Source organism: Hyla sarda, chromosome 3 (assembly GCF_029499605.1).
Source record: "Hyla sarda isolate aHylSar1 chromosome 3, aHylSar1.hap1, whole genome shotgun sequence".
Lineage (NCBI taxonomy): Eukaryota > Metazoa > Chordata > Amphibia > Anura > Hylidae > Hyla > Hyla sarda.
In genome coordinates, this window is record NC_079191.1 from 54,884,081 (window position 1) to 54,905,443 (window position 21,363).

At 42.1% G+C, this 21,363-nt stretch overlaps 1 protein-coding gene across 3 annotated transcripts in view; it reads right to left on the minus strand.

The window, feature by feature from the left end:
• The window catches only part of NBAS (NBAS subunit of NRZ tethering complex), a 701,350-nt gene that overhangs the window by 320,787 nt on the left and 359,200 nt on the right, over positions 1-21,363 (minus strand). For all 3 annotated transcript variants that reach the window (XM_056564221.1, XM_056564220.1, XM_056564222.1), the window contains one exon: positions 20,724-20,847. In XM_056564221.1, coding sequence (XP_056420196.1) covers positions 20,724-20,847 — 124 coding nt within the window. The remainder of the gene's footprint in view (positions 1-20,723; positions 20,848-21,363) is intronic.

The following is a 21,363-nucleotide window of genomic DNA, read 5'->3' on the forward strand; positions in this document are numbered from 1 at the left end:
CCTCCTGGACACTTACTGATACAGCAGGGAGGACATCAAAGGATGGTTTTCTTGATCATGCAGAAACATAATATATCATATTACTCCTCCCCCTTCCTCTATTTAGAGGTGACAGCAGTTTTAAGAGCTCAAAACCACAGATAAACCATTAATAATCATAATCTGGAGAAATAACCAGCATGATTGCTCAGTTGCCTTATAGCCAACGGCACGCACAGGCCAGTTGGCAATACGTTTTACATCGTAATTTGATCCCTAAAGCTAAGGGATCAATTCCCCCTTTGGTACCATATAATGCTAAGCATTGCTCCTAAACACATGCTCTGCAGAACAAGTCTGATCAAACAGCTGGATTGCAGAACCTAAAGAGCAAAATATATATATATTCCAAAAGGACTGCAGCACTCCAAGTTCCGGTGAAAATAAAGGTAGCGTTTATTCCATCTAGTTCAAAGGCAACGTTTCAGCTGCGTACCTGCAGCCTTTATCAAGCAAACACACAGTGTACAAGTAGTGGTATAAATATGGTGGAGACTGTGACATCATCATTACATCACACATTTGCATAATGATCATAATACATAAGAAAGCAGAAGCGATCTCGCGATCAGTACAAATATTCAATCAAGTGTCTCTTGTATGCTATGGATCCTGGTCTATTATTTCCAAGAGAGTCTTACCACCTTTGCGGATGTCCCTTGTATTTACCATTATGGCCCCCTGAATGTGCAGACACTGATTGAGTCCCCCCTAAGGTTATTTTTACATTTATCATTTTATCATTATTATTATTTTTTCATCTCTATTATTTTTCATCTTATTTTTCATTCCAGTTTATTTCTTTTCTTGTTTCATATTTTTTTCCTTTATTTACTACATACTCTTAATTGCGCCATTTTTTTACATTCTTGCTCATTGATTTGCCAATGTTGGTTGCTGTTCTTCTGCATCTATTATATATATTGCCCTCACTTGAGCCCTTTAACATAATGGCCGCGGAGGATTCTCTGCCCTGCCCCATTGGAATTGACTTTGCACATTGCCCTTAATTGAGCCCTCTAGCATGATGGCCACGGAGGATTATCCGCCTTGCTGCGCATGCGCTAATGCGCCTGTTTCCGGTTGATCTCCTGAGCTTCCGTTTACGCTGTGCTCGTGCCTGTCACAGGGTGATGACGCAGCCGGCGTTTGTTTTTTGCATCAAACAGGTTCCGCCCAGAGCTTCCGTCTATGTGAGTCACTTTTATGTTATTATTATTATGTCTATTTTATATACATATGCACGATTTTGCTATCACCCTGTATCGCTATCGACATGCTTTACGCTACTGTATGTACACTTGATTGAATATTTGTACCCATCGCGAGATCGCTTCTGTTTTCTTATGTATTATGATCATTATGCAAATGTGTGATGTAATGATGATGTCACAGTCTCCACCATATTTATACCACTACTTGTACACTGTGTGTTTGCTTGATAAAGGCTGCAGGTACGCAGCTGAAACGTTGCCTTTGAACTAGATGGAATAAACGCTACCTTTATTTTCACCTGAACTTGGAGTGCTGCAGTCCTTTTGGAATATATCTACCTGTATCCCGTGACCTGGGTTTGACTGATAGCACCCACCGCAATTTGGTGTGCTGCTCCATATTGGATATATATATATATATATATATATATATATATATATATAAATATATATATATAAACTATTGAGTGTATAAACAATGTAACAATAAGAACAACAAGAAAATGCCCATCATAGGAAACATGGTAAACAACACAACAAATGTAAGTTAAGGACAGGAGATGGGTTTGAGACCGTCACTGAATAGCTACCGTATTATTTAACGGAGAACAGCAGATTATATTCATTCTTATTTAAGACATGTGGCCTAACAGCTGGGTTATATTTATCTTATATTAAATTTTTCTCGGAACTCCAATGATGCACTGCTCTCCGGTAACAAGAAAGCAGAATTATGATTTTTGCTTTGGGGCATGAAGGCAAAGAAATTTGTGCACAATCAAAATCAACAAATGCTAAGTAAAGCAAAAGATTTAGAAAGCAACTTAAAGGAATCGTCTCACAAAAAAAGCCTTTTCCCTATGCACAATTATAGAACATAAAGGTTACCGACACTGTTGCTATCAATCAAGGCCTCTTTATATAGCTCCATAAAGGGGTACTCCGGTGGAAAACTTTTTTATTTTTTTTAATCAACTGGTGCCAGAAAGTTAAACAGATTTGTAAATTACTTCTATAAAAAAAATCTTAATCCTTCCAGTACTTATTAGCTGCTGAATACTACAGAAGAAATTATTTTCTGTTTTGAACACAGAGCTCTCTGCTGACATCACAAGCACAGTGCTCTCTGCTGACATTTCTGTCCATTTTAAGAACTGTCCAGAGTAGGAGAAAATCCCCATGGCAAACATATGCTGCTCTGGACAGTTCCTAAAATGGACAGAGATGTCAGCAGAGAGCACTGTGCTCCTGATGTCAGCAAAGAGCTCGGTGTACCAAAAAGAAAATAATTTCCTCTGTAGTATTCTGGAAGGATTAAGATTTTTTAATAGAAGACATTTAAAAATCTGTTTAACTTTCTGGCACCAGTTGATTTAAAAAAAAAAAAAAAGTTTTCCACCCGAGTACCCCTTTAAAGGGGTACTCGAGCATTCACAAAACTTATACCCTATCCAAAGGATATGGAGTAAGTGCATGCATTCTCTATGGGAGCGCCGTAGATACACGAGCGGTGTACCTGTGTATTTCCAGTGCTACAGTGTAGAGAAGTTGTCTTCAATCTGCGGACCTCCAGATGTCCCAATTAAAAAACTACAAATCCCAGCATGCACGGACAGCCAACGGCTGTCCGTGCATGCTGGGATTTGTAGTTTTTTAATATCTGGAGGTCCGCAGGTTGGAGACCACTGGTGTAGAGAATAGAGATGTAAGAAAAAAATTGATTTGCACGATTATCGCGATTTTTCATTTGGCGATACTGAATCGATTCAAAATATTTTTGAATCGATCCTTTTAGGGATGTGGAATTTGTATATCCTGATGCCAGGACATGCTATTCTGGACGCCGGGCAGGTGAATTTTTCCGGCCCGCGCAAGCAGGGCCGGATCTGATGCGGCGACGCTCTGGGTGTATGGAGCGGGCTCCCGACTCGTGTCCGCTCCGTACTCTGCGACCCCCGGCTGATTTCAGTAGCTGGGGGCCGCTGATGCAACACCACCGCTAATATCCAGCATGCAACGCTCAGCAGTCTGTATGGAGCGGGCTCCGGACTCCTGCCTGCTCCATACTCTGCAGCCCCCAGCAGTTTTCAGTAGCCGGGGATGCCGCTAATAGCCAGCATGTGGCGATCGCCGCAGGTGACTATTAACCCTTTATATCGCCGCTGTCAAAGCAGACAGCAGCGTCTAAAGGGATTTGTGAATGCTCCCTGGTGGGCTAGTGGGGTGGGCGATCGCGGGCGGGTGAGCCACTATAGAGGTAGCCGGAGGGCTTACCTCTGCTTCCTGCTGTCCCGTGGCTCTGTCATTGAGCCTGGCTTGACTAGGCTCTATCAATGGATCGCAGATCAATGGAGTTCAATAGAACTCCTTTCATCTGTCTGAGGAATCTAATGATTCCTCTTAAAAGTCTAATAAAGTGTATAAAACAAAAGAAAGTTTTAATAAAAGTGTAAAAGACATTATTTTTGAGACAGAATCGGGATATATCGCTATATATCGTACCGTAAACAGAATCGGGATCTATCGCGATATATTGTATCGTCATACGTGTCTCGCAATACGTATTATATCACCAAATTCTTGCCAATTCACACCCCAAGTAGAGAATGCTGGTCAGATAGGGGGATAATTTTGCAAATGCTAGAACACCCCTTTAAGTGAAATCACAATGAATCAGAATCACGAGCTCTCCCTGTACCTGCGCTTCACCTCTGGACTTGTTACACTGGTTTTGTGTACACACAGGGAACTATTTTTTGTGCCAAGCAAATTCTGCGATTTCCTGCAATTTAATGTCAAGCTCGACACGCATATTAAACTGGGGCAGGCAACGTGTGTCATTTCTTAGCAGTTCCTTGGACAAGAGAATTTACATTTTCTGTACAAAAGATCAGTCATGAATTTTTCATTCCTGATGACTGACGTTTCCCTCCCCCCCCGAACAAGCAGACCTGCTTTCGACGTTCCAGGCAAACTTTTTGCTTGAAAAACAAAACTAAAAACTTTATTATAATTTCAAAGCAAGTCGAGTACGAGATGCAAGGGAAGCGACTGTGCTTCAGATTTGTTAAAACTGCTGGCATTGGAATTAATACATAATTGCGTGCAGGCATTTAGCAGCTTTGTTCGACTGGGAAATTTCAGCGCTGGGTGGAGAGCTGTCAAAGTTTCCTCCATTTAATTCTCTTTCCCAGAATATTATGACTTTGTTTTTGGCTGTAAAGTTCCTCCTACGCGAAACATCCACACAAAAAAACCCAACAGGTGCAACTCACTGAAACCTAGAGATGACTGGCACCGTGGAGAGAAGAGGGATTTGTCATACCTAGCTAATAGATATAAAAGAAGAGAAAAATGTTCTGCTGAATGGAGAGGAACACTCAGTCCCACAGACATCAGTATTATGTACTTGTCAAGATGCTTCATCAGAAAGACAAAAAGAAAAAAAGGCACACGCGCCCCTGGTGCAGTGCTTTAGGATGCTCGGCTGGCGCAAAATGTAGAAATACACTTACCAAGTGAAGTTGCGCTGAGGGCACAACACTGTAAAGTGAATGGATAGGTAACAATCTGTAAGCAGCCTTGATCCTCCGGTTAGGTCCTCGCTCACCGGTTGGCAACAATAAAGAAAAAAGCTCAGAAAAATGGATCTTCTCCAGTCGCAATTATACTGCCAGATGAACGTGACTTGGGTCATGGGTAGAGATGAGCGAACTTACAGTAAATTTGATTCGTCACGAACTTCTCAGCTTGGCAGTTGGTGACTTATCCTGCATAAATTAGTTCAGCTTTCAGGTGCTCCGGTGGGCTGGAAAAGGTGGATACAGTCCTAGGAAACTCTTTCCTAGGACTGTATCCACTTTTTCCAGCCCACCGGAGCACCTGAAAGCTGAACTAATTTATGCAGGATAAGTCATCAACTGCCGAGCCGAGAAGTTCGTGACGAATCAAATTTATAGTAAGTTGGCTCATCTCTAGTCATGGGTATAACAAATGTTTTATTAGGCGCAACAAACAACACGTTTCTTGCCCAGAATGGGCACTTCATCAGGCAAAACATTTTTTATGCAATACCCATGACTAGAGATGAGCGAACTTACAGTAAATTCGATTTGTCACGAACTTCTCGGCTCGGCAGTTGATGACTTATCCTGCATAAATTAGTTCAGCTTTCAGGTGCTCCCGTAGGCCGGAAAAGGTGGATACAGTCCTAGGAAAGAGTCTCCTAGGACTGTATCCACCTTTTCCAGCCCACCGGAGCACCTGAAAGCTGAACTAATTTATGCAGGATAAGTCATCAACTGCCGAGCCGAGAAGTTTGCGACAAATCGAATTTACTGTAAGTTCGCTCATCTCTACCCATGACCAAAGTCACGTCCATCTGACACTGTAATTGCGCCTGGAGAAGATACAAGATGCTTCATCAGACACCTTGGTACCAAATAAAGAACAAAAATGTATTTAACTGGTGGAGAAGTCTCATTAAAGGGGCTGTCCACTAAAAATTAACTTATCCCCCTAGGGCAATGGTCTTCAACCTGCGGACTTCCAGATGTTGCAAAACTACAACTCCCAGCATGCACGGACAGCCAACGGCTGTCCGTGCATGCTGGGAGTTGTAGTTTTGCAACATCTGGAGGTCCGCAGGTTGAAGACCACCGCCCTAGGGGATATGTATCTGACTGCTTTGATTTTTGACAAATTCCCTTTAAAGCATACCCATTATTTTACTGTAAAAAAAAAACATATAAAGCATCTGCATGACCTTGTGAGTAATTAATATAATTTTTTTGTGTGTATCTAGCATCTGTATTTGGCTCAAAAATCCCTATGCTCGGCCGCTCACTCATTCTGACATCCACTGCTCAGGAAGGGGCGTGCCCGAGGCAAACACTAAGCTAACCCTCACTCACCATACATTCACTTCCTCCCTGAGTCTGCTGTGCTGTGTCTCTTCATGCAAGCACAGGCTGCTCTGTAACCCTCTCTATTTTCAAGCTGCAGTCTGACAGAACAGGAGTGAGCACAGAGCAGTGCTAGTCCAGTCCTCACTTACTCTACTTTGTCCAAGTCTGTGCTTCAGCTGGGACAAAGATTATGCTGCAACTGGAAAGGATTATGTTCTGGATGGTATGGGGACCCCTAGTGCTCTTTTTTTTATAAGCCATTATTTCTTTAAAAAGGAAATACATTATTTTAAAGTATATTAGAAAGGTTAATGTTTTGCCAAGATGTACAACATATAACATTTTTTTTAATCTGACAGCGCCCATTTAATGATAATTTTATTTCTTATTTTTACACAATAATCCCCCATGTTTGATGGGCTGGTCTATCCCAGTGAACTTAACATCCAAAAACCTCCATATTGCAAATGTACTGCACAACGTGGGTAGATGATTGATGTAAAGAGCGTGAATGGACTCAGCTATAAACATGCAGAGAAGTTTGGTGACAGAGCGAGTGTTGGTGATGGATGGAGCGGACTGTTAAGTCATCCCGCGAGCACAATACAGCAGCTTTAAATATTAATGTTAAACCAGCATAACACATTAAGAGCTATTTATCAGTGAATAGCAGAATGACATGCAATTCAAATAGGACTGCATTGCAAAACTTGTACTCCAAGGATCATGTGGAGAAAGCCTTGTTAAAGAAGTATTAAATCTACACGTAGTGGAAAAGAAGAGCTGCTAATACCAGTCACTTATGTGATCATAAATGTCTGTAGAAGAGCTCAGCACTGGAGATACGTGAAATAGGATAGAGAGCAACATTATAACTTGTCCCTAGTTCTTGACTGTATATATCCGAAATAAGCAAATAAGGCTGTAAGCTCCATGTGAAGGTAGAAAATATCTGTACAGCCCACTGCCCCATAGGTACAATATCTAATGGACAGCTAACTTTATCATATAGAAGTTAAATGGGAGCTATCAGATTTAAAAAAAAAATATATATATATATATATATATATATTTTGTACATCTTGACAAAACATTAAAGGGGTACTCCGGTGAAAACCTTTTTTCTTTTAAATCAACTGGTGGCAGAAGGTTAAACATATTTGTAAATTACTTCTATTAAAAAATCTTAATCCTTCCAGTACTTTTTAGCTGCTGAATGCTACAGAGGAAATTCATTTCTTTTTGGAACACTGATGACATCACGAACACAGTGTTCTCTGCTGACATATCTGTCCCATTTTAGCAACCGTGCATAGCCGATGTATGCTAAGGGCAGCATGGTGGCTCAGTGGTTAGCACTGCTGCCTTGCAGTGCTGGGGACTTGGGTTCAAATCCCACTGAGGACAACAATAAATAAAGCATTATTATTATTATTATAATGTCAGCAGAGAGAACTGTGGTCGTGATGTCATCAGAGAGCATTCCAAAAAGAAAAGAATTTCCTCTTTAGTATTCAGCAGCTAATAAGTACAGGAAGGATACATATTTTTTAATAGAAGTAATTTACAAATATGTTTAACTTTCTGCCACCAGTTGATTTAAAAGAAAAAAGGTTTAACCGTTCTAATATACTTCATAAGAAAATTTTATTTTATTTTTATAGAAATCATGGCTTATAAAATCATGGCTTTGTCCAAGCTGAAGCACAGGCATGGACAAAGTCCAGTAAGTGAGTGTGGGCTAGTACTCCTCTGTGCTCTCTCTTGTCTGATAGCACTCCTCTGTGCTCTCTCCTGTCTGATAGTACTCCTCTGTGCTCTCTCCTGTCCGATAGAACTCCTCTGTGCTCTCTCCTGTCTGATAGAACTCCTCTGTGCTCTCTCCTGTCTGATAGTACTCCTCTGTGCTCTCTCCTGTCTAATAGTACTCCTCTGTGCTCTCTCCTGTCTGATAGTACTCCTCTGTGCTCTCTCCTGTCCGATAGAACTCCTCTGTGCTCTCTCCTGTCTGATAGAACTCCTCTGTGCTCTCTCCTGTCTGATAGTACTCCTCTGTGCTCTCTCCTGTCTAATAGTACTCCTCTGTGCTCTCTCCTGTCTGATAGCACTCCTCTGTGCTCTCTCCTGTCTGATAGTACTCCTCTGTGCTCTATCCTGTCCGATAGTACTCCTCTGTGCTCTCTCCTGTCCGATAGTACTCCTCTGTGCTCTCTCCTGTCGGATAGTACTCCTCTGTGCTCTCTCCTGTCGGATAGTACTCCTCTGTGCTCTCTCCTGTCCGACAGTACTCAGTTGTGCTCTCTCCTGTCCGATAGTACTCAGTTGTGCTCTCTTCTGTCTGATAGCTCTCCTCTGTGCTCTCTCCTGTCTGATAGTACTCCTCTGTGCTCTCTCCTGTCTCCATAGTGTTAATGGTGCATTAGAATCCAAGGGAAAACAATGGGAGACTGCTGCATTGTATTTTCAGTAGCGGAATCAAAGGAGATCTGCAGCCCTAGGCATTAATAAGTGTCATATTGCGAGGGGTCAGAACGATGGTACCCCCCGTGATCTCCTGTACGGGGCTCCGGCTCTCCCATGCAGGAAGGGTGTCGGCCGCAGCATGACAATACAGCCGACATGCAACCTTCATGTATCTCTATGCGAAAGGAGGAGATGCAGTTTTTGTTTATTCCCGTCTCTCCCATAGAGCTGTATAAAGTGGACGTGTCATCGACGTCACGCGGATTAGTCACGGCAATGTCGGGTCCCCATACAGGAGATCGCATGGGGTCCCATCGGTCATGCCCCCCGCGATCAGACATTTATCATCTATCCTGCGCATGGGGGATAAGTGTCTAACACTGCAGTACTCCTTTAAGGAGATATTCTCCCCTGTAAGCATGACTAGAACAGCTCTCTAATATGCCATCCAGTGAAACATGGCACAATTTTCTATTGGGTTCCATATATAGATAATATTCCGTAAGTGTTTCTGAAAGAAATCAGAGACATATGGAGGCACAACATGGCCATGCAGAGGTCTATTGGTTTAGTACTACAACTCTGTACAACACAATGGTCGTGACCACCATCCCTAACAGTAAAAACCTCTAAGCAAAAGGTCACAGAGCAGGAATAAGAAATCTTATAGGTTGTAGGCTATCTAAAAAGGCTTGGAAAAGATGAAGTGTAACAAACCGCGACATGAACGGAGGTGCGGACCAAGACCCAAGGTCTGAAAAATTATACCCTTGGAAACCTTGGTGACGATTGTATGAGCCAAGAACTGAAGAGATAAAAAGGGAAAAAAAATGATTATTTTTTTAATGAGTAAGAAAAAGCATTATGCTTCCATGTGCTCCTGTGAGATTGCTATTCACTTTGCAGACAAAAGAAAAACAGGTGTTATCCTCTGTAAGTGTCTATTCACTACCAGCATTACCCACTCCATGTGCACAAAGCAACAAGTAAACTTCATTACCTGCAGCTCAACGACCATACAGAAAAAAGAGAAAAAAAAATACTCAGTAGATAAAAAATAAATAAATAAATAAAAAACATGATAAAAATAATGTGTTAAAGAGCAATGGTCTTAAAACTGTGGAAGGAGATGCTGCATAACTCCAACTCCCAGCATGCCCGGACAGCCGTTGGCTGTCCGGGCATGCTGGGAGTTGGAGTTTTGCAACATCTGGAGGCCCACAGTTTTTGGAGACCACTGCAATAAATTAATGTTTTGATATAGTGAGATTATGCATATATACAAAATGACAGCGAGCATAGGGCTTTACAGGGGGTGTATAGAAAATAAAATCTTATAGCGTATGCAGATAAATGCTCGGAGATGGCTGTTGTAGTAAGAATAATGGGTAAAATAGCAGCTCTCGTAAGCTATAACAAGGTCAGGTCCCATCTGTACAAACAACTGCTGATTCCTGCCAGAAGAACTCTGCCTGACCAGCACATTTGAACAACATGGGGAAAAAAAAAATAAGAAAAAAAGTCAGAATATCTTCAATGGGTAGGAGTGTACATTATTTATGTACTACACTTGCGTCAACCTCCATTATTAATGTCATTGGTCCGGTCTTGTTTGGACAAGTGTGCCCCACTCAGGATGGAACTAACATCACAGAAGGCCTCGCTTATATATTCAATTATTTAGCATTAAATTATGGCTAGAGAACTAGGTTACAGCATACAGGTCTTGTGGGGTGTTGCCAGTATACAGTGGTTAGTGCCAACCAAAGGTGACATGTGTGCCCAAGGCTTGAGGAGGCTACCACAATGATCCCCCAAAAGAGTTTCTGCAGAATACATGGATAAAAAAAGCTGTGTATAGGGCTGTGTAGACGAAGACCAGACAAGAGTGGCCATGAAGTTCCCCCGTCTATTGGTTTAAAGGAGTACTCCGGGATAAGAAAACGTTGCCCCTATTCTAAGGATATGAGATACGTTTCAGATCACGGGGGTCCGACCACTGGGACCCCCCGTGATCTTCTATACAGGGCCCCGGCAGTCAGCGGCAAGGGGGTATGTCCGACCACCGCATGACGCAGCAGCCGATACGCCCACCTCAATACATCTCTATGGGAGAGCCGAAGCGCTGCATTCGGCAGTCTTCGCCTCTGCTTTAGAAATGTATTTAGGAAGGCGTGTCGGCCGCTGTGTCATGCGGTGGTCGAAACGCGCTACAGTGGTCCCTCAAGTTACAATATTAATTGGTTCTGGGACAACCATTGTAAGTTAAAACAATTGTATGTTGAGACCAGAGCTCTATGGAAACCTGGTAATTGGTTCTAAAGGCACCAAAATGTCATCCAAAAATAGGAAAAAGTGAGAATCAAAGAAAAATAAGTAGATAACTAATATAGATAAAGCAAATCCTTACATATAAAAGTAGGAAAGATCTGCTGGGAGCTGTAAATCACTGTCTATGTCAGTGTTTCCCAAGCAAGGAGCCTCCAGCTTTTGCAAAACTACAACTCCCAGCATGCCTTCGGCTGTCCGGGCATGCTGGGAGTTGTAGTTTTGCAAAAGCTGGGGCCACCCTGCTTGGGAAACACTGGTCTATGTAGAGGACAGGAGCTTCTTCAGGGTCCTGTTCAGTACACAGTGTCCTAAAAAAGTAACATGGAGTCACCCTTAGCTGGTGTCCAAAAGAGCAGCTAACCCTGGTACAGGTAAAGTGTACAGAACATGTAATACCAGACACCAGTCAGTGCATACACTTCAGTAATACAGGTGTTTTACCAGTGAATGCCCATTTTGATTGGTCGGTTCTTCCAGCCATTGACACATTTCACAGATCTGGACTGTCTGTACATTGTATGTTGAGTCTGGTTTCAACTTACGATGGTCCAGAAAAGACCATTGTATGTTGAAACTATTGTATGTTGAGGCCATTGTAAGTTGAGGGATCACTGTATTTAGGCAAAGAGGGGAGGGTCCCATATGGAAGATAGTGGGGGCCCCAGTGGTCGGACCCCCCCACGATCTGAAACTTATCCCCTATCCTTAGGATAAGGGATAAGTTTCCATATCCCGGAGTACTCCTTTAAGTTTCAAAATTGGTCCTGAAAGCATCAGAACTGGAGCAATGGAAGCTCTGATAAACCTTGTTCTCCTTTATATCATGTGGATGACATAAATGGGTGGGTGGGTGTCACTTACAACCTGGGGAAGAGATGGCACTAGGATGCACTATGGGAAGAACTCAGTAGAGGCAATGTAATGTTCTGAGCAATGCTCTGCACCCCACAGCACAAAAGACTTAAAAGATCTGCTGCTAAAGTCTTAATGGTAGATACCACGTGACATCTGCAGAGATCGTATGTGACAATGATGCTGAGGGAGTGTAAAAAAGGATCGAGGGGCGGGGGCTGAATATGAGGTTTTTGGGGTGTTACTCAGATTCACACCCCCTGAGCCTGGCATTTATTTACATACCTTTTTAAAATAAAATCCACGTCCACCTGACTATTTAGGGAGGAGGGAAGATTATCTACCAAATAGTTAAATCCTATTTGTTGTGAACAGGAGGCTGTAGCAAGAAAATAAAAGCAGCATTGGAATCAGGGTCCTGGAGGCTACAAAATAATATATTGATATTTTATATTGACCACAGATCTTCCTTTACAAAAAAAAATAACATACCGTATTTTTCGTCATATAAGACGCACCTAATTTTATAGGATAAAAATCGAGAAAATAAAGATTCTGAACCAAATACAATGTAAAGTATAGGACCGTGATCTTCAACCTGCGGACCTTCAGATGTTGCAAAACTACAACTCCCAGCATGCCCGGACAGCCGTTGGCTGTCCGGGCATGCTGGGAGTTGTAGTTTTGCAACATCTGGAGGTCCACAGGTTGAAGACCACTGGTATAGGAGGTAATACTCACGTGTCCCCACCGCTCCGGACCCGTCACCGCTGCCCTGGATGTCGCCCTCTATCGCTGTCGTCGCGTCCCAGTCGCTCCGGAACGTCTCTGCTGCCCGGTATCCTCGCTCTCCGTCGCCGCCATCACATCGCTACGCACGCCGCTCCTATTGGATGACGGGACGGTGTGCCCGACGACGTGATGACGACGAAGGAGAGCACCGGCCATGCAGGGGATCCCGGCACGGAGCAGACACCAAGGAGGCAGGTAAGGTCCCTCCCGGTGTCCTGTAAGCTGTTCGGGACGCCGCAATTTCACCGCGGCGGTCCCGAACAGCCCGACTGAACAGCCGGGTTAGTGTTATTTTCGCTTCAGATGTGGCGGTCAGCTTTGATCGCCAAGTCTCAAGGGTTAATACATGGCATCACCGCGATCGGTGATATCCTGTATTAACCGTAGGTCCCGGCCGTTGATGGCCGCAGGGACCGCCGCGATAGGTGTGTATTTGCCTTATAAGACGCAGTTTTGGGGAAGAAAAAGTGCGTCTTATACGGTGAAAAATACGGTGTATATATATATATATATATATATATATATATATATGTATATATATATCTTGATAAACTTTATTATATGTTTATTTATTTTAAACTTACATGTTTGTTTATTTAAATATTTTTTCTTTCTTTCTTTCTTTAAAGCTCAGTATCAGGTAGGCATTATAGGAACTAATAAAAATAACCTAAATAGCATATCAAGTTCACCAGAAGGCCAAAGAAAATGGCGCTGCAGAAACCTCATTATAAGATGGGTTCTCTTTAGGAATCCACATTTTGACAAGTCCTCTGCCCTGAGCATTTGTTTAACAGGTAAGGAACTGTGCGGATCTAAGCCGGTTCATTAAACCTGTGTGCAGGATTAACATGGCACGGCGCTCACTCAGCCTCCAGGATTAGGCAGACAGCTCCCTCCAGGCTCTGCTGGCATAGAAAGCAGAAAAGAGCATTCGGACAACTTTCATTATCGCTGCTTTATTAAAACTTAATTTCGACATGACACTTTAGCCGAGCTCTACATATTTATCTGCTGCTTGTGACTGTTGCCTGCAGGGTGACATTACCTCCATGTACAATCTGTAACCTGCTATGATCCTGGCAAAAACATAGGCGGCTCATGGTCTGAAATGCTTCATCCAACTGCTTCTCTCTATGGATTTTCTCTCACGTAGACATGAAAGGTGCGATTTTTTACCCCCAAGCACATGTACGTCCATTGTTTCTGTCTGCTGACTGTGTTAAGAGGAACCTCTCACCCAGTTTATGCTGCTCTATAGCATTGTTTCCTAACCAGTGTGTCTCCAGCTGTTGGAAAACTACAACTCCCAGCATGCTCAGACAGCCTTTGGCTGTCCAGGCATGCTGGGAGCTGTAGTTTTGCAACAGCTGGAAGCTCCCTAATTGAGAACAAACTGGTCATGACGGACATGCTGATATTAGGTCAAGTGTCTGTAATCTTTTCCTAAAGGGTACTTTTCATCTAAATCACAATTTAAAGGGGTATTCCAGGATTTTTTTTTTATTTGACTATGCTACAGGGGCTGTAAAGTTAGTGTAGATCATAATATAGTGTATGTACCTGTGTGACTGTTTCTCACAATTTTTCTGTGATTTTCGCCCCAATATTTATTTTGAACAAAATCTATAATGGCTCAGGTCTAGGGTTTTCCCAGAATGCAGTGTGTCGAAACATGACATCATTAGTCTGTTGTGCAAAGGGAGCCTGTCTGCTTCAATGGGTGGAGTGACCGCTGGGTGAGAGAGATCATTTTGCAACAGCTGTAGGCCCCCTGGTTAGAAAACACTGGTCTTTTGCATGGATGCAGCTCATTGGGGCTGAAATGGGTTGGGTGGCTGACGTGTGGGAGGGAGGAATGTAACTTTACACTTACAAACATGGAACTATGAGATGTGTAGCTTTAAAGACCGAACTCCAACAGGAAATACCGAGTTTACAAAAAGATAGCCTGGCAGGTATATACTAAAATCCCCTTATGGTGGATAACCCCTTTAAGGGTAGGGTCAGCCATGCCGTATTTTGCTGCATATTTTCTGCTTGCTACCCATTCACTTCAGCAGCAAAGAACAGCAAGTGGGACCCTACCTTAAAAAGGAATCTGTCAGCAGTTTTGAACCCCCAAAACCGCTGACATTTAGAAATAGAGGGCAGGGAAGTTAAGGGGAATTTTTTATTTTATTTTATTTTCAAATTAGTTGGTGCCAAAAAGTTATACAGATTTTTAAATCACTGTTATAAAATAAAATATATATATTAATCCTTTCAGTACTTATTAGCTGTGGTATGCACCAGAGGAAGTTGTGTAGATCTTTCCAGCCTCACCACAGTGCTCTCTGCTGCCACCCCTGTTCATGTCAGGAACTGCCCAGAGCATGAGCAAATTCCCATAGCAAACCTCACCTGCTGAGGCCAGTTCCTGACATGGACAGAGGTGTCAGCAGAGAGCACTGTGGTCAGATTGGAAAGAACTACACAACTTCTGCTGTAGTATACAGCAGCTGATAAGTACTGGAAGCTTTGTAATTTTTTAATAGAAGTAATTTACAAATCTGTATAACTTTCTTGCACTAGTTGATTTGAAAACAGCAATTCTTCCGAGTACCCCATGAGCACAACCAGGACCAGGTTAATGAAAAAAATATCTCCACACTTCATACAACAACTTGGACTTTGTGAACATTTACCTGATTTCTCTTTCATTGCAATGCATCTCGTCTCCTTCTCATGGAGCCTTCCCCAGGCATCGCTGCAAGTCTGAAAATAATGACTTATAGCAAGCCGCTAGCATCCCGCTATCACAAAATCCCAGAAGGTAAATCTTTTATGATAAATGCACAGAGCGTTGCCCCTCTTCTCAGCTATAAATGACAGCGCTAACATCCAATCAAGAAATCGCAAAAGCTGACACTTAAAGTTGCTGAGGAACTACATTTAATGAATTCATGAGATGCAGGCCACCTCTACACTGACAACGTTCCCCTTATTAGTCTGGGTTCACACAATTTTCAGGTATATATTTTAGCATTTTTCACAAGCCAAAATATGAGCAAACTAAAACTGGTGCAACGGGCACCTATTGTTTTCAATGGAAATGTGAAGTTCACCAAGTGAATTGCAGGGTTAATATTTTTTTTATTGCATTTTCCATAGGCATTCGGAATGCTCTTCGGAGGTGCAGAACGGCGAAAAGCCCTATTAAATGGTGAGAACCGGCGTCCATGAACCTGAAATCCCAGGTTACTAAGGGGAAAAATACACCACGTGAACAAATCATCACTTAAGATCAAGATGGAGCCTGTTGATTAAAGGGGTACTCCACTGGCCAGCGTTCCAAAGTAAATGTTCCAAGCGCTGTTTATGCACTGGGGTGGGGGGAACGCCCCTTGTGACATCACGGTCCCGCCCACTCAATGCAAGACTATGGGAGGGAGGGTGGCGGCTATCACACCTTCTCCCATAGACTTGCATTGAGTGGGCGTGACTGTGATGTCACAAGGGTTGTGTCCGACCCCCCAGCATGAAAACAGGGTTTGTACGCCTTTACCCCGCTAGAATTATTATTATTTTAATCAACTGGTGCCAGAAAGTTAAACAGATTTGTAAACTACTTCTATTAAAAAATTTAAAATCTTCCAGTACTTATCAGCTGCTGTATGCTCCACAGGAAGTTCTTTTCTTTTTGAATTTCCTTTCTGTCTGACCACAGTGCTCTCTGTGGACACCTCTCTCCATTTTAGGAACTGTCCAGAGTAGGAGCAAATCCCCATAGCAAACCCATCCTGCTCTGGACAGTTCCTAAAATGGACAGAGGTGTCAGCAGAGAGCCCTGTGGTCAGACAGAAAGAAAATTAAAAAAAGAAAAGAACTTCCTGTGGAGCATATAGCAGCTGATAAGTGTATATATATTTATTTATTTTCCGGTAGAGTAATACCCCTTTAAATGACAGAAGTCAAAATGAGTGGTTTACATAGCAGTATCACGCAGCCTGCACGTTTAGGTCAGCAGCCATGATGTCACCAGAGAGCTGCTGGCCAGAGCTGCCAATGAAGAAAGAATGTCCCACCCTTCTAACCCAGGATGTCAGAGCAGGACCAATACTGTCCTGAGCTGAAAAAGGGGGGTGGTGAAACCTCTTTAGGCTCTCTATAGGGGTGACAAAAAATAAGAATTGTATAATTTAACAATGTTTATTCAGGGGATTTGGGGCTCTGAAATAAAGTGATCTCTGATCTTTATAAAGAGAGATGAACGAAGTTACAGTAAATTTGATTCGCTACAAACTTCTCGGCTCGGCAGTTGCTGACTTTAGCCTGTATAAATTAGTTCAGCTTTCAGGTGCTCCGATGGGCTGGAAAAGGTGGAAACAATCCTAGGAGAGAGCCTTCTAAGACTGTCTCCACCTTTTCCAGCCCACCGGAGCACATGAAATCTGAACTAATTTATGCAGGTTAAAGTCAGCAACTGCCGAGCCGAGAAGTTCGTGACAAATCGAATTACTGTAAGTTTGCTCATCTCTACTAACCACAAAAGAATACTTAACCCCTTAAGAACCACAGGTTTTTTCATTTTTGCTCTTTCGTGTTTTCCACCTCACCTTCTAAACTTTCAATTTTTCACCTACAGACTCATATAAGGTCTTATTTTTTGTGCCACTAATTGTACTTTGTAATTACATCTATCATTTCATTACAAAATTTACGGCAAAATTGGAAGAAAAAAAACACCATTTTGTAAATTTTGGGGGCTTCCAATTCTATGCAGTGCACTTTTGGGTAAAAATGACACCCTATTTTTAATTCTGTAGGTCCATACGGTTACAAAGATACCTAATTTATATAGGTATCTATACCTGCCGAGCCAAGAAGTTTGTGACGAATCGAATCACTGTAACTTCGCTCATCTCTATTTATAAAAATAGAATAATAAATTAGTTACCCTACAATTTTGGACATTAAACTGTTTATGCCAGTACACACGAGGCACAGTACTTCATGTATTTTTATTGGTATTATTATAAAGCAAGTAGACAAAGGAACTAAGACTACGGTTACGGAAAAATTTGAAAGGGTAGCATCTGGTAAGATTACTCCATAAAATGTCAAGAATGACGCATTTAAGTCAAGCATGACCCACTCACAAAACCGAGGCCGCTCAGCTGCAGGTGAAGTGGGATTTATTTGATATGGGTCACAACCAGGTTGGATAATATGAAAGGCATCTAGATCTAGTATAGCAACCTTGTTTTTATATGTCAGATGACTACGCAGAATAAAATGGCAGAGGAGCGCAATGACCTGGCAGGTTACATATAATGGCTATTATAAAATGACAACAGATACAAAGAATAAAAAAAATAATAAAAAAAACAATAGAGAGATGAGGAGGAAGATCAAATGAAGTCAACAAGTGAATGTTATCCAACTCTGCTGTAGATAACTGGAGGGGACAACAAAAGACGAGAATCGCTTTAAAAGATGACCTTCTGTGAAATGCTATGTGTTAGAATGTGCCTACCATAGTGCTCGGGGGTTTTGTATTTATTGTACTGCTTCACTGATCAACACACTAACTGATACAAATATACATAACAGTATATAATATACAGAAGCAACTAGTCATTCAATTTCACATAACACATTTCATGGTCTACAGGCACCCCGGCAAGTACCCCCAAACAGCTGTCGACAAATGGGTGTCTGGCTTGGCTAATATATCTCTAGTCACCTTGAAAGCCTTGGTAGACATTGGAAATTAATTTAGACAGACCGTTTTCTTCCTAAGGGGGAGAGCGCATTTGTATTTTTTCCTGTACAATATCGGGAGAGATCATCATCAAAAACTATGCAGAGGAAAAGTTGACCAGTTGCCCATAACAACCAATCGGAATGCTTCTTTCCTTTTTGAAAAGGCCTCTGAAAAATAATAAGTTATCTGATTGCTTGCTATGGGCAGCTGGTCAATATTTATACTTCTTTCACATGGACCATTGCCTGTAAAGGCTTTGTTCACACTTCCGGAATGTCCACACGGAAAATCTCTGTGCGGACATTCGGGAGGCTGTGGGGCACTGGCATAATATGCCGGAGCTAGGACCGCACGGGAGTGTGCCGTCTCAAAAATGGCTATGCATTCCATGCGGTGTCCACAGAAAAAAATTACAGGTTCCTTCTATCTGCGGACAGAGGAAAATAAATTTCTGTGTCAGAAATATCTAGCACGGAAATTCCAGATGTGGGGACATTTATCAAGCTTTTTACACTGTGCACTGTACGGGACTTTGAAGGTCCACCTGCGTTTTAGTCTCAAGATACAATGGTTTTAATCTACAATGGTCTTATTGGAGTTAATGAATATTGTAACTTGAGGGACAACTGTATGTCATCAGCCACAAGAATCCTTTTCAGTCTCTACACCAGTGTTTTCCAAAAAGTTGGTCTCCAGCTGTTGCAAAACTTCCCCTTCCAGCATGCACAGACCACCAAAGGCATGCGGGGAGTTGTAGTTTTGCAACAGCTGGAGGTACACTGTTTGGAAAACACTGCCCTACACATAGAACTGCAATCTGTTATCCAGCAAGCCTCATTTACCTAAGCACTTGTCATAAGGACAACATTTGTCCATACACCCTATTAAGAAAAATGGAAGTCAAAATGGAGTGTTCTTAGCTGAGGACCCCTCTACAATGACCTAAAATGGACAGCAGCTGGGTAAACGTGATCCCCCTCTGGTAAATTAAAGTTGTCTATATACTTCACTACCCCCACTAAAGCCATTGCCTACTGCATATCTGCCACCTCTGGCTGACTAGAGTTGTCCATAATGCTTTATCCCTGTAGTGCAATGACTGCTGGTGCGTTCCTTCAGTGTATTGACAGCTCAAACTTCAAAGAGTGTTTTCTATAAGACGTGACCCCAGCATTCTAAACAATTCCTCACTTTAAATGGAAATTATTATTATAAATTGACAGATAGATGGAGAACCGACAGATCATACAGATTACTGTCAGCCGACAGGTGACTCCTCCATATGAATGTACAGGTGGATGCATGTTTATTTCAATAGGGAGAGGGGAAAATGTCTCTGCCAGAAACCACTAACACTGACTGGGGAAACAAAAGATAAGGAATAATGAATATGCTGATAAACTGTGTGTTATAGCTATTGGATGGCTTAGCCTTATCTGGATCAAACACTAGTTCCTTTAATGTTAAAGCGTTACTGTCATTTGTAAGAAAACAAAATGCTCAAGTGAGTGTATGAATAAGAATATGCATTTTTTTAAATATGTAAAATACCTTTTGATCTATGTATTACTACCTCCTGAAGGCTGGGGGCATTTCATCAGAACCCTGACAAACTTGCTCCTTACCTCTCACCTCCCTCTCCCACGTCATGAGGTATGCACAAACATTTTTACATGTGCAAAGCTTTGTGCCTACTTTTTATAACTCTAAAGCAGCAATGAGAACGTACACGGTGCCAATACATAGGAAAAAAGTTCATAAAATGACCAAAGAGAAACCATTTTACAGATAAATAATAATTCAGCATCTCTGTGAGTCTGGAAATGCTACTCTTCTGAAAAGACTGCAAGCTGCCTGGCTCACACAGGTGTTCAGCTCATGCTGGTGAAAGCTGGATTATACACTGCACTAAGGCACAGAAGAGAAATAACCGCACCTCCCTCCCGCCTCCCGCACAGAAAATGGTCCAAAAAGGTTTGATTTCCAGGGTTCGTTTGCAAAATTAAACAGACAGAGAACCCTAGTAGCTGTTTTTTTAAACAATTTTTTCATCTCTTTAGCAATCACATTTTTTAAATGAAGTATATTAGGAAAATGCTTCGTTTTTAAGGAAGTATTAAATGAAAAAAGTTGTTACTAAACACAGCAATGCTTTAAATGTAACAGGGTCCCTGACTTACATGACTCCTCAAACACCAAGGCACAGCCCCTCTACACCCAATGATACATTTATATGTTTTTGGCAGCATTAATTTGTAACTACAGATGTGCTATGCTTTTTGCATGGAAAACAAAAGGACAGGAACAAACAAAACATGAGTAACAAGTATCTCCCAGCAATGTGTATGTAAATGGACTGAGCACCAATGACTTTACCTTCTGTGGCAGGGAAGAGGGAATCCCCTTCACTTTTGGTTTCAGCCAATTTTCCTGTCCTGAGAAGAACTTCAGCAAAGCTTTCCTGGGAATTTTGCTGGTATGCGGTGTACGTATCTTCACCCTAACACAAAGAAACAAGCACATTAAATCAGTGACCGCAGGCCCCCCCAGTAGCCATTTCTTCACCAAGTTATATTTTCTACCTATATAGAGGGGTTTCCATTATATGCAGTGCTAACTGTAGCGTAAAGCTGTCCTTGGCTTTCTTCATATTTCAAGCACCATAATGGCCATACTGCATGGCTTGAGCTACCATGTAAATGAGGACCAATCTAAACAAGATCTGCACTTGTTTAGAGAGCCTATTACACAGCTTGGCAATCCTACACGAATGATCACTGAATCGTCCATGTGACCCTTTTCTACAATCAGCTGAACCTCCATTATTACATGGGAGATCAGCAGGCGATGGCCAACCATTGTTAGCAGGTCAAAACAACCGGATTAGCCACAAACATATGTCTACCCAATCATTAGCTGGTTGCTGGCTCTATTACAATGGGCAATAGTGACCTATTTGGCCAATAATTCCACAAATTGCATTGTGTAATAGGGCCCTAAGCAAACCTGCAGATCA